The sequence below is a fragment of the Eleutherodactylus coqui genome, chromosome 5, assembly GCF_035609145.1.
Source record: "Eleutherodactylus coqui strain aEleCoq1 chromosome 5, aEleCoq1.hap1, whole genome shotgun sequence".
Classification (NCBI taxonomy): Eukaryota; Metazoa; Chordata; class Amphibia; order Anura; family Eleutherodactylidae; genus Eleutherodactylus; species Eleutherodactylus coqui.
This window is the reverse complement of record NC_089841.1, coordinates 55,663,886-55,678,079: the sequence shown is the minus strand read 5'-3', so window position 1 is coordinate 55,678,079 and position 14,194 is coordinate 55,663,886. Positions and strand designations below refer to the sequence as shown.

The following is a 14,194-nucleotide window of genomic DNA, read 5'->3' as shown; positions in this document are numbered from 1 at the left end:
TTTTGCAAAACCTTGTCCACATGGCTGGCTAATCTCGGGATTAGGAGCCGCGGCAAATCCGTCCCATGTAAACCCAGCCTAAGGAGGATACAGGATGCTCCTTCTTGAGATCAGGGGGTGTCTCAGCAGTGAGATCCCTACCATTCAGCAAGTTATTCCCTATCCTGTGGATCTTCCCTGCTGTATGAAAGACAGAAACCTTTGAGTGCACAAGTTTTCAAGGCAACAATCTTTGTGACCCTCATATTAAACATAACCTTCACTTTAAACTTTGACCTTTTTGTGAGCTGGGGTTACGTATTTTTGCTCCCTCATTAGGACCGGGCGATCCTGTGATACTGGACTTGTCTATGCATAGCTCCGCCCTATGTTGTCTGCCTACTAGAAGAACTGCACTTTTATTGACTGTCCTCTCTTGTTTTGCAGAAGTCAACAAGAAGCAGCGGCCAAGAAGTTCTTTTGATGAGTCTCATCACTTTGCACGCGAATACCGCTCTCTGCCTGGCATATGTTTGTACATGAGGGACTCTTTTAGTATTGTTTGCCTAGATTAAGTTATTGAAGTTTTGGGAAATGAAAGCGAGAGAGAACCCATTTTCTTTCTTGAAAGAACGGCCATCGATCTGGGAGGAGAAGAGAAATATAGTTTTTTTAATCTATTTTTTAAAATTCATCCATAGGATAACTCGCCATCATCCTGCATCCGGTTACGTTAACATTCGTCTGTTTTATGCGTTCGACCCTTTATGACTCAGGGCAAACTTTTTTTTTTTTTTTGCCGCCTCCTTGTTGAAAAGGTTTAATTTACCCTAAATGTGCTCATTTGATGTTAATTTCTAATTAAGATAGGTGCTTTTTCTTTTCTATGGGGGAATTTTGGCTGAAGAAAAGCACTTAAGGTGAATTTTAAAGGGGTTTGTTTTTATAAAGAGAGTTGTTTGGTCATGAAAGGGAAAACGGCACAATAAACATTATAATGAATGTTTCTATTCTGGTTGCCATGGTTGCGTCCAGGGCTATGTAGTTATGTATACATGTAAATGCACTTCTCTTCTGTCGTCTATAATAGATATATAAATACACTCACATGGGTGACGTTTAGTACGCATGCAGACACACTCACTAGAAATAAACTGTTAACGGGGTGATGTAGCTATGGCAACCAGAATGAAAACATCCATGGTCGATTCTATTCTGAAAACCGGAAAATAGACATATAATCAAAAGTAAGATGTGCCTGTGGGCACCTTCATATGGATCCGTGATACGGCCATGTGAATGAGGCTTACGGTTTATATTATAGTGTGCCTTTTTTTTTATGACTCAGCAGCTTTATTTATATAACCCCAAAGTCCAGTATTAGTGAAGCAAAAGTGTTGCCAGTCTCGAAATTTCCACAGCTGGTGTACTGGCAGATGCCAATCACTTGTGCCAATAACTACAATGGTATTTAGTTGTAAAGAGTCGATTTAGACCAGAGTTTCCTAAACTCCAGTCCTCTTGACACCCCCCCCCCCCTTCCCTACGATTTGAGGATATCTAATAGAGAGAATACCTGTAGCAATGTCTGCCACACTGACGATAATTACGTTACATGTACAATTCTAAGGAAATCATGAAAAACAGATGTATTGGGAGGTCGAGAGGACCGGAGTTTGGGAAACGCTGATTCAGACCTTCAAAAATGCAAAATAAATGAAAGTATTGATCATGTATGAGAATGTTCTTCAGTATCTTCATGCTGTGTGCACTGCAGCAGACTGTTACAACAGTCACAGCAGCCAGAAGTGTTGGTGATGCGTGTCGCCCTTTATCCCAGCTTCCAACGCACTTTCTTATATGGGTTTTGGGTTGACAACTGGCACAAACCTTTCTGGCTGTTATGCCCCTCAGCATGCATTGCTGCCATATAGTCCAATGCTGAAATAACTCGCCACCGCAGTGGGAATGCAGTGAGGAGATTGAATATCTGCAATGCTAAAAAGTGGAACGCCCGTCCAATGGGAAAATAGGATGTGTGAATGGGCCCTTAATGTGTTGGTCGCCCTCACCTACAGTTGTACTATTAACATCTGGATTGGCTTGCTACCTGTGGGGCATCAGATATAAGTAAGACCTTTTTGTTCTTGTCTAATGTCATTTTTGCTGCCTTACTTATAAATCTTATCTCCTCGTGTCCAGAATAAAATGTCTAGCTCTTTTCTTATCACTGTAGACAATGTACAGCACTTACCTTTATACATGGCGGGATTTCAGCGCTCCCAACGCCGCCCTTAATGCTCTATCTACAGCCGCAACAGTTTGTGCAGAACGCCAGTGCCAGCATTTTGGGAACGATTACAGGGATAGAAAACATGGCCGCTTTCTTTCAGGAACTGCGCCATACCCTGGGCAGGCACTTTGAAGTGAATAGAGCTGTAATACCAACATGTGGACAATTGTGGCGCTGTTTTCCTGATCTTGCGCAACCCCTTTAAGACACCATTAAACTGACATCGGTATTTCCTCGTGCAAATCTCTATTGACTGAATCCATGTTGTTGGCTAAACTGATTTAAACTCTTATTAGTCGTCTTTTAGTCTCTTGCTTCTTACATTGTGAACGGAAATCTCCTTTGGACACCTAGCAGATCTGACAAAGGTGGGATCTAGGTATTTCTTACATCATTGCCGCACCTCTAATCAAAGTAGATGCCACAAAATCATGGGAGGATATATTGTTCTGTTAGTGTAGGGATGCCTGCAGAGGACTACTTCTGTCCATATGGTCTTGTTTGCTCATGCAGACATCAATAAGATAGTCCACTCCCAATTAAAGCTCCTACAAAGTGACTACTGCGCTGGTGGACTAAGTGTCATGTAGTTCTACATTGAACCTTAACAGGTGACCAACAGCAGTTACAAGAACTGGAATCCTGGTGATCATCTGATTCCAGCGGGATAGTTGTTTTATCACAGTTGGAAAGGGGGTTGTCCTGGTTGGATAACCCATTAAAGGGGGACTCGAACACTTACTATTGATGACCTAGCATCAGGATAGGCCATTAATAATTGGTCGGTGGGGGTCTGATGCTCGGGATTGTTGCCAGGCCCATTGTCAGTGGGAACAGTGCTGGTAGCAGACAGCACTGTACGTATTGAAGTGGCCCACTTTGGTACTGCAGGCATAGCTCCGATTGAATTCTATGAGAGCTGTGCCTGTAATACCAAACCAAGCTGCTTCAATGTTGACAACACTGCCTGGACTGACATTGGGCCTGGGGGGGTGAACTGATTGGTGGGGTTCCTGAGCGGCAGACCGTGCTGATTAGAGATGAGCGAACGTACTCGGTAAGGGCGATTTCGCAATCAAGCACCGCGATTTTCGAGTACTTCACTACTCGGGTGAAAAGTACTCGGGGGGGGGCAGGGGGGAACAGGGGGGAGCTCGCCCTCGCCCTCTCGCGCGCCCTCTCGCGCTCACCCCTGGCATACTCGAAGCTCGATTGCCAAATCGCCCTTACCGAGTACGTTCGCTTATCTCTAGTGCTGATCTATTGATGACCTATCCTCAGGGTAAGTCATTAAAAGTTGAAGTCCTGGATAACCGATTTAACCAAAAGTGCAGAATAAATGTTGTGAGAAGAGGTGCTATTTGAGATATATAAAACGCAAAGTGAGCCAAAGTTAGACAGCTGTCTAAAGAGGCACCAAATTTACCATGCAGCATGAGCCACTGTAATAAACTTGGCGCATCATTATAGAGTCCCTGATCTTAGCTTATAAGGGCACATTTATTTAGTCTGGCGATTTACATGCCAGTATTGATAAACAGTGTGCTTGAGAAAGAGGTGCCTCTTGGTCATCTCTGGCCCGACTGGAAGGAAACGTCCAAGGTGTGGATTTCAGACACAGCACCACCTCTGACTACAGGTTGTATCTGGTATTGCAGCTTGGCTCCATTGAAGTGAATGGGGTGGAGCTGCAATCCAACACACAACCTGGACATGGATTGTGGTGCTTTTAGAATGAGTAGTCTATTGTTTTTTTATCACTTCTGGACAGCCCTTTTAAAGTTGTAGGAACATTTTTAAAAGTTGGCACAACCAAGCAAAGGGCCTGAAATTCTAGAATAATCTGCAGTAACTATGCAGAACACGAGTGCCGTTATTGCAGATGTGATATTATATAACAGACAGCTGATTTTCCTATGGCATAGACAGATGTTGTAATACTGTCAGCCAATAGTGTCTGTCTATCAGTGTTTCCTGTAATACAAAGGGACGATTTACTAAGCAAAATATACCAAAATACTTCAGGTTGTGCCAAAAAATGGCGTAAATGCAGTGCGCCAGACATATTGTGTGTTTTAGACCGTTTTGGAAAAGGCGGTATATGTACGTGCGTATGATGCTCTGCGTTCTGGTCCAGAGACCCGTGGTCAAGCCAGAACACACTTTTGAAGTCCATACGTTAAACAGATGCTGCCAAAGACAGTGTGGATGGGGCCATAAGAGTCATGAAATGCGCCAGTTAACATAATGGCACAAAATATTCTTGTAAAGTAGCCAAGAAGTGGCATTATGAAAAGTGCCTAACACGTCTAGCAATATGCACTAGATTTATCATATGGCGCCAGTTCAATCAATTTGGCACAGCTTCTGACCACCTGATGTAGTTTATCTAAATTTAGGGCACTAATAACTCCCCTGATGTATTTGCGTTATCCACATATAATCCACCTGATTTGTCCTCCAAATACTGTGTGTGCAACTGACAAATACAACCAGTGTTACAGGTGTATAGGACAGCTGCATATATCTGTGTATGAACAGAGTTCAATTCTGTAAATTGGGTAAAATGTTTTGGGGTCTTTTTTTATTCTTTTCCTTTTTTTTTTTTTATTCTAAACAAAGAATAAATACATGAAATTATGAATTTGTGTCTGGAATGAATTGATTTGAATAAATGTATACTAGTGTGCTCTGTCCACACTTAGAGAAAAAAAGTTAAATGGTGAAAGCTGCTTACCCAATGGGGATTGAGCATGGTGAAACTTGGAACAATCAGCGATAAGGACAAGGGTCTAACGCATAGGTTCTGTGACAGACAAATAGACAAACCTAGGATACTAAAGGAAGCAGCGAAGGTGATTGCTGAACCACTTGCCATAATCTTTGAAAATTCCTGGAGAACAGGAGACGTCCCAGAAGATTGGAAAAGGGCAAATGTTGTCGCTATCTTCAAAAAGGGAAAGAAGGTGGATCCAGGAAACTACAGGCCTGTGAGCCTGACTTCTATACTGGGAAAGATCTTTGAAGAAATTATTAAACAGCATGTATGCAAGTACTTGGATAAAAATGGAGTAATTAACAAGAGCCAGCATGGGTTTGTAACAAACAAGTCATGCCAGACTAATCTAATTTCCTTCTATGATAGTATCACTGACTGGGTTGATCAGGGAAATGCGGTGGATATAGTATATCTTGACTTTAGTAAGCATTTGACAAAGTATCTCATGCCATGCTTATTGAAAAAAATGACTAAATATGGGATCGACAAGGCAACTGTTGGTGGATTCACAACTGGCTGAGTGATTGTACTCAAAATGTGGTCATAAATGGCAGCACATCCATGTGGAAGAATGTATCAAGTGGGGTACCACAAGGCTCTGTTTTAGGCCCAGTGTTGTTCAACATTTTTTATAAATGATCTGGAGGAGGGAATTGATGGGAAACTGATCAAATTTGCTGATGACACAAAGCTAGGAGGGATAGCGAACACTAAGGAAGAGAGGGAGAGTATTCAAAAAGATCTAGAAAAGCTTGAACAGTGGGCAGCGACTAACAGAATGGTATTTAACACAGAGAATGGCAAAGGCCTACATCTGGGCAAGAAAAATGACAAAAGCACATACACAATGGGAGGAATTGAGCTAAGCAGCAGCACATGTGAAAAAGACTTGGGTATACTAATAGATCATAGACTGAACATGAGTCAACAATGTGATGCAGCAGCCAAAAAGGCAAACACAATTCTGGGATGTATTAAGAGAAGCATAGTCTAGATCACGTGAGGTCATTATTAGAGATGAGCGAACGCGTTCGTCCGAGCTTGATATTCGTGCGAATATTAGGGTGTTCGGGATGTTCGTTATTCGTAACGAACACCATGCGGTGTTCTGGTTACTTTCACTTCCTTCCCTGAGACGTTAGCGCGCTTTTCTGGCCAATTGAAAGACAGGGAAGGCATTACAACTTCCCCCTGCAACGTTTAAGCCCTATACCACCCCCCTGCTGTGAGTGGCTGGCGAGATCAGGTGTTCGCCTAATATAAAAGTCGGCCCCTCCCGCGGCTCGCCTCAGATGCGGTGTGAGTTAGATGAGGGACAGTGCTGTTTATACCGGAGCTGCTGTAGGGAAAGAATTGGTAGTTAGTGTAGGCTTCAAGACCCCCCAAAGGTCCTTATTAGGGCCACTGATAGCTGTGTGTTGGCTGCTGTTAGCAGTGGCATTTTTTTTTTCTCAAAATCGGCTCTGCAGAGCGTTGCACCTGGCATTAGGGACAGAAGTGCTGCATAGGCAGGGAGAGTGTTAGGAGTGAGTGTAGCCTTCAAGAACCTCAACGGTCCTTTCTAGGGCCATATTTATCCGTGTGCAGTACTGTCCAGGCTGCTGTTAGCTGTGCTGCATTTTTTTGGGGCTTCTCAAAATCGCCTCTGCAGAGCATTCCACCCTCCATTGATACTGCAGGGAAAGAATTGTATAGGCAGGGCCACAACACAGTTATTATTCATAGAATATACGCAGTGCTGCCTTTTGGTGGGAAAAAACTGAAAACAAATCTATTTGTCCAGCCTCTGTCCGTCCTTACGGGCGGTGGACACGTGTGAGCTGCGTGAAAAACATTGCTAAATCATACGCACCCAGCTACGCTTTACTGCTGGCTTCGCCATTTGCTTTCCTTAATTGGGAAAAAAATACCTGCTCTGCCAGAGTTATAATAACTCTGCTACCCTCACGTTCTGTGACACATAAGCAGGGACACAGCACAGTTATTAAACTTCTCATGTTCATTGAATATACGCAGTGCTGCCTTTTGGTGGGAAAAAACTGAAAACAAATCTATTTGTCCAGCCTGTGTCCGTCCTTACGGGCGGTGGACACGTGTGAGCTGCGTGAAAAACATTGCTAAATCATACGCACCCAGCTACGCTTTACTGCTGGCTTCGCCATTTGCTTTCCTTAATTGGGAAAAAAAATACCTGCTCTGCCAGAGTTATAATAACTCTGCTACCCTCACGTTCTGTGACACATAAGCAGGGACACAGCACAGTTATTAAACTTCTCATGTTCATTGAATATACGCAGTGCTGCCTTTTGGTGGGAAAAAAATGAAAACAAATCTATTTGTCCAGCCTGTGTCCGTCCTTACGGGCGGTGGACACGTGTGAGCTGCGTGAAAAACATTGCTAAATCATACGCACCCAGCTACGCTTTACTGCTGGCTTCGCCATTTGCTTTCCTTAATTGGGAAAAAAATACCTGCTCTGCCAGAGTTATAATAACTCTGCTACCCTCACGTTCTGTGACACATTAGCAGGGACACAGCACAGTTATTAAACTTAGATTATTCATTCACTAGAGGCAGTGGGGCCTTTCGTTTTCCAAAAAGGGCAAAAATTATATTTGGCCTGCAGTCTTGCGCCAATTTATTTCCTGCCTGTAAAATCAAATCACTGGTAATACAGCATGCTGAGGGGTAGGGGTAGGCCTAGAGGACGTGGACGCGGCCAAGGACGCGGAGGGCCAAGTCAGGGTGTGGGCACAGGCCGAGCTCCTGATCCCGGTGTGTCGCAGCCGACTGCTGCGCGATTAGGAGAGAGGCACGTTTCTGGCGTCCCCACATTCATCGCCCAATTAATGGGTCCACGCGGGAGACGGTTATTAGAAAATGAGCAGTGTGAGCAGGTCCTGTCCTGGATGGCAGAAAGTGCTTCGAGCAACCTATCGTCAACACGCAGTTCTGCGCCGTCCACTGCTGCAAATCAGAATCCTCTGTCTGCTGCTCCTCCTTCCTCCCAGCCTCCTCACTCCACTACAATGACACCTGCTCAGGAGCGGGAACACTCCCAGGAACTGTTCTCGGGCCCCTGCTCAGATTGGGCAGCAGCGGTTCCTCTCCCACCAGAGGAGTTTATAGTCACTGATGCCCAACCATTCGAAAGTTCCCGGGGTCCGGGGGATGAGGCTGGGGACTTCCGCCAACTGTCTCAACAACTTTCTGTGGGTGAGGAGGACGATGACGATCATACACAGTTGTCTTGCAGTGAGGTAGTAGTAAGGGCAGTAAGTCCGAGGGAGCAGCGCACAGAGGATTCGGAGGAAGAGCAGCAGGACGATGAGGTGACTGACCCCACCTGGTGTGCAACGCTTACTCAGGAGGACAGGTCTTCAGAGGGGGAGTCAAGGGCATCAGCAGGGCAGGTTGCAAGAGGCAGTGCGGTGGCCAGGGCCAGGGGTAGAGGCAGGGCCAGACCGAATAATCCACCAAGTGTTTCCCAAAGCGCCCCCTCGCGCCATGCCACCCTGCAGAGGCCGAGGTGCTCTAAGGTCTGGCAGTTTTTCACAGAGACGCCTGACGACCGACGAACAGTGGTGTGCAACCTTTGTTGCGCAAAGCTCAGCCGGGGAGCCAACACCAACAGCCTCACCACCACCACCATGCGCAGGCATATGATGGCCAAGCACCCCACAAGGTGGGACGAAGGCCGTTCACCGCCTCCGGTTTGCACCCCTGCCTCTCGCCCTGTGCCCCAACCTGCCACTGAGATGCAACCCCCCTCTCAGGACACAGGCACGACCGTCTCATGGCCTGCACCCACACCCTCACCTCCGCTGTCCTCGGCCCCATCCACCAATGTCTCGCACCGCACAGTCCAGCCGTCGCTAGCGCAACTGTTGGAGCGCAAGCGCAAGTACGCCGCCACGCACCCGCACGCTCAAACGTTAACCGTCCGCATCGCAAAATTCATCAGCCTTGAGATGCTGCCGTATAGGGTTGTGGAAACGGAGTCCTTCAAAAGTATCATGGAGGCGGCGGCCCCGCGCTACTCAGTTCCCAGTCGCCACTACTTTTCCCGATGTGCCGTCCCAGCCCTGCACGACCACGTCTCCCGCAACATTGTACGCGCCCTCACCAACGCGGTTACTGCCACGGTCCACTTAACTACGGACACGTGGACAAGCACAGGCGGGCAGGGCCACTACATCTCCCTGACGGCACATTGGGTGAATTTAGTGGAGGCTGGGACAGAGTCAGAGCCTGGGACCGCTCACGTCCTACCCACCCCCAGAATTGCAGGCCCCAGCTCGGTGGTGGTATCTGCGGAGGTGTATGCTTCCTCCACTAAAGCACCCTCCTCCTCCTCCTCCTCCTCTGTCTCGCAATCAAGATGTGTTAGCAGCAGCATGTCGCCAGCAGTCGGTGTCGCGCGGTGTGGCAGCACAGCGGTGGGCAAGCGTCAGCAGGCCGTGCTGAAACTACTCAGCTTAGGCGATAAGAGGCACACGGCCCACGAACTGCTGCAGGGTCTGACAGAGCAGACCGACCGCTGGCTTGCGCCGCTGAGCCTCCAACCGGGCATGGTCGTGTGTGACAACGGCCGTAACCTGGTGGCGGCTCTGCAGCTCGGCAGCCTCACGCACGTGCCATGCCTGGCCCACGTCTTTAATTTGGTGGTTCAGCGCTTTGTGAAAAGCTACCCACGCTTGTCAGACCTGCTCGTAAAGGCGCGCCGGCTCTGCGCACATTTCCGCAAGTCCCACACGGACGCTGCCACCCTGCGCACCCTGCAACATCACTTTAAGCTGCCAGTGCACCGACTGCTGTGCGACGTGCCCACACGGTGGAACTCTACGCTCCACATGTTGGCCAGGCTCTATGAACAACGGAGAGCTATAGTCGAATACCAACTCCAACATGGGCGGCGCAGTGGGAGTCAGCCTCCTCAATTCCTTTCAGAAGAGTGGGCCTGGTTGGCAGACATCTGCCATGTCCTTGGTAATTTTGAGGAGTCTACCCAGGTGGTGAGCGGCGATGCTACAATCATTAGCGTCACCATTCCTCTGCTATGCATCTTGAGAAATTCCCTGCAAACCATAAAGGCAGCTGCTTTGCGCTCGGAAACGGGGGCGGGGGAAGACAGTATGCCGCTGGATAGTCAGGGCACCCTCCTGTCTATTTCTCAGCGCATACAGGAGGAGGAGGAGGAGCATGAGGAGGATGAGGAGGAGGGGGAAGAGACAGCTTGGGCCGCTGCTGACGGTACACCGGCTGATTGCCTGTCATCCTTTCAGCGTGTATGGCCTGAGGAGGAGGAGGAGGAGGAGGAGGATCCTGAAAGTGATCTTCCTAGTGAGGACAGCCATGTGTTGCGTACTGGTACCCTGGCACACATGGCTGACTTCATGTTAGGATGCCTTTCTCGTGACCCTCGCATTGCACGCATTCTGGCCACGACGGATTACTGGGTGTACACACTGCTCGATCCACGGTATAAGGAGAACCTGCCCACTCTGATTCCCGAAGAGGAAAGGGGTTCGAGAGTGTTGCTATACCACAGGACCCTTGCGGACAAGCTGATGGTAAAATTCCCAGCCGACAGCGCTAGTGGCAGAAGGCGCAGTACCGAGGGCAAGGTAGCAGGGGATGTGCGTAGATCGAGCAGCATGTACATCCCAGGCAGTGCAACAGTCTTTAAGGGCCTGGCCAGCTTTATGGCTCCCCACCAAGACTGTGTCACCGCTCCCCAGTCACGGCTGAGTCGGCGGGAGCACTGTAAAAGGATGGTGAGGGAGTACGTAGCGGATCGCACGACCATCCTTGGTGACGCCTCTGCCCCCTACAACTACTGGGTGTCGAAGCTGGACACGTGGCCTGAACTAGCCCTGTATGCCCTTGAGGTGCTTGCTTGTCCTGCGGCTAGCGTCTTGTCGGAAAGGGTGTTTAGTGTGGCTGGGGGAATCATCACAGATAAGCGTAGCCGCTTGTCAACCGACAGTGCCGACAGGCTAACACTCATCAAGATGAACAAAGGCTGGATTTCCCCAGACTTCTGTTCTCCACCAGCGGACAGCAGCGATACGTAAGCAATACGTAGGCTGCACCCGCGGATGGAAGCTACGTTCTCTCTCACCATCCAAAACGGGGACATTTCTGCTTCATCAATCTGTGTCTAATATTCCTCCTCCTCCTCCTCCTGCTCCTCCTCCTGAAACCTCACGTAATCACGCAGAACGGGCAATTTTTCTTAGGGCCACAAGGCTCACTCAAATAATTTTTCAGAACAATTTTTATATGTTTCAATGCGCTTAAGAGCGTTGGAACTTTAACTTGAACCAATTTTTCGTTACACTGGGCTGCCTCCAGGCCTAGTTACCACTTAAGCCACATTAACCATTGCTTACATGGAACGAAGACTGCGCTCCCGCTATACTGCTGCTTCAGAATTGTTACTGGGGCCTGTCTTGAGTGCTACTATTGCTTACATGGAACGAAGACTGCGCTCCCGCTATACTGCTGCTTCAGAATTGTTACTGGGGCCTGTCTTGAGTGCTACTATTGCTTACATGGAACGAAGACTGCGCTCCCGCTTTACTGCTGCTTCAGAATTGTTACTGGGGCCTGTCTTGAGTGCTACTATTGCTTACATGGAACGAAGACTGCGCTCCCGCTATACTGCTGCTTCAGAATTGTTACTGGCCCTTTCACAGTGGTGACTTGAATTAAAAAATATAATTTTTATTTTGAACTTTTTAAAAATGCACATATAGGGGCACAACACATAAAACAACAAAAACAAAAAAAGTAAGTAAGGGGCGTGGTAAATACCATCCAACCACACCGTCACTAAAGATGGGCATCCACTTGTGCTGTGTGTGTGGGTGTTTGTGTGATCTGGTCACCGGCGACCACGTAGTTTTTTTGTCCTGCTTAAAGCCGGTAATGTATGAGGCAGGGGTATATTGGTACTTGGGGTTTGTAAGATTATCCCCAGTTGTTTTGGTCTTTTTTATTTATAAAGCCCACACACCGTAGATGGATGCAATTTTTAGTGATTTGAACGTTCGTTTCTTCACAATTCTTTTTTGCCCCCCCCCCCCCCTTTTTTTCAAAGGAGGGTAGAGGTACCTGACCAATTCCTAAATGGATAGTCGGAATTGGCCTTGGCCGTAGGGATCATCTCCCGAGGTTGCTAGATATGTATGATGCCAACCTCCAGAGAGAGTCTCCCGGTTAGTATAGGACGGCCTCACCTCTATAGATAAGGGTCGTAGTGTAAATACTTGACCCAAGCGTATTCGAATTTCCCTTTTTAGTATGCTGATTCTCGTATTTAATTGCTCGACGCGTTTCACCACTTCAATTCTCGTGGATCATCAGGAGCATTATAAATCGGGATTGAGTAGAGACAGTATAGATGATATCATGAGGTCACCAATAGACCAATTGATAAAGAAACCAATATCTTAATTTTTGGAGGGCCTGTTCATGCAGCAGGTTTCTCAAAGGATCGGGTCTAGCCTGGGTAGAAAGTTCGATACTCAAATTTCTCTTATTGACAAAAGCAATAATTTGAGATTTGCCAGAGATAGCGTATCCTAATGACCCAAATCAGCCTTGAATGCGAATGTCTGGCGTGGGGTGTTCAGGACTGATACGGGAATGTTCAAGCTGCTACTACTCACAGAAACATACCATAGGGATGCAGTATTATGCTGTGAGTAAAGTAGTATTGGAGCAATCCGTCTCTGTCCAGAGATTGGATAGCCGGTTCGTCCTATGCAATATGCATACTGGGACGCTAAGCCGGTATCGCAAGGGTTTTTGTGCCTGTGCTTATTCAGGACACATATCCCCAGGTGAGGAAAAGGAGAGAAGCACTACCCCCCTGCTTCTCTATAGAGAACACCCCGTTCACCAATCTGCTGCTTCTTTAGCTATCACATAAACAGACTAGTGGTTTACTAGCCTGTTACGTGTAGGAGCTTATCTAACAGAACCCGCCCGAGTTTCTTTTCCCAGAGTGTCAGAATTGACAGAAGAAAAGGATGGATACAAGATGAAAATAACAAAAGTTGGTGTCCATAGCCCAGATGGTAGGCTAGGGAATGAGCTCTGGATGCAAGGTGCTTGCCTTATATAGTGCAGTGCCCTCCTTCAAGAGGGTGTGATCAATTTGTCCACCTATCAAGATAGACTACGCCCCCTTGTGTACACATCATGTGGATGGGAAGGGCTCATTTGTTATTATTAGTCAACCAATGTAGTATATTTGATCACATGCAGCTGTAAAAAACAGTATATCGGAAAAACGCGTCAACAACTGCGACGGAGAATACTGGGTCATATTGGCAATATAGGGAGGAAAGAGATCACCTCCGTAGCAACCCATGTGTGGGAACACCATAATGGAAATGCTGAATGCTTGGCTTTCCAAGGGATTGAAGCAATTAGATCGGATGGTAGAGGCGGCAACCCTGACAGCCTGCTACTTCGTAAAGAGGCCAATTGGATTTTCCGGTGCGGAACCACACAACCAGTTGGCCTAAATGAAATTCTGTCATTTAATTGCTTCATCTAACAGATAACCTTCTAGCACCTTTTCTGTTTTCGGGCCTAAAAACTATAATTCTGAATCAACCTCCATCCATGGTCGTCATGCGACACTATAAATAAGACCACAAGTGATGGTCCATCATTCACCCTTACCAAATCTTACGGTTTTACCATATTATCCGCCGCTATCTTTATGTTTTGGATCAAGATCGTATTATACTTACCTTAAATTTCTGGGTCACAAATATAAAACTAACTAAATGAATCCTGTAATATCTATTACTGTATTATCAAAGAGGACCTATTAAATACAAACAACACCCAACACGGGGTCTTTTCCCATGGAGCATCAGCAATAAAAAGAAAAAACCTTGTTGACAAACATCTTTGTTTACACACTTCAAACTCTGGATAATATAGTGAATATTGTGAAGTCCATCACTCGCCCTGAACATACTGATCCTATTATCCCTCACGGACCCGTCAGACTATTCTTGGTCTTTTCGGGGTATCCATCACGGATCAGATGCATTCTTTGCATCTCACCGTGAGCGCCCGTAGGTGGCCACACCCCCCCATCGATAACGCTATGACAG

The 14,194-nt window shown here is 47.0% G+C and overlaps 1 protein-coding gene across 1 annotated transcript in view; it reads left to right on the top strand.

Moving 5' to 3' along the window:
- LMAN1 (lectin, mannose binding 1) overlaps positions 1 to 4,916 on the top strand; it is a 40,052-nt gene extending 35,136 nt beyond the window's left edge. Inside the window, exon 13 of the mRNA XM_066602550.1 lies at positions 427 to 4,916. Coding sequence (XP_066458647.1) covers positions 427 to 463 — 37 coding nt within the window. The 3' untranslated portion in view covers positions 464 to 4,916. The remainder of the gene's footprint in view (positions 1 to 426) is intronic.
- The last annotated feature ends 9,278 nt before the right edge of the window (positions 4,917 to 14,194 follow it).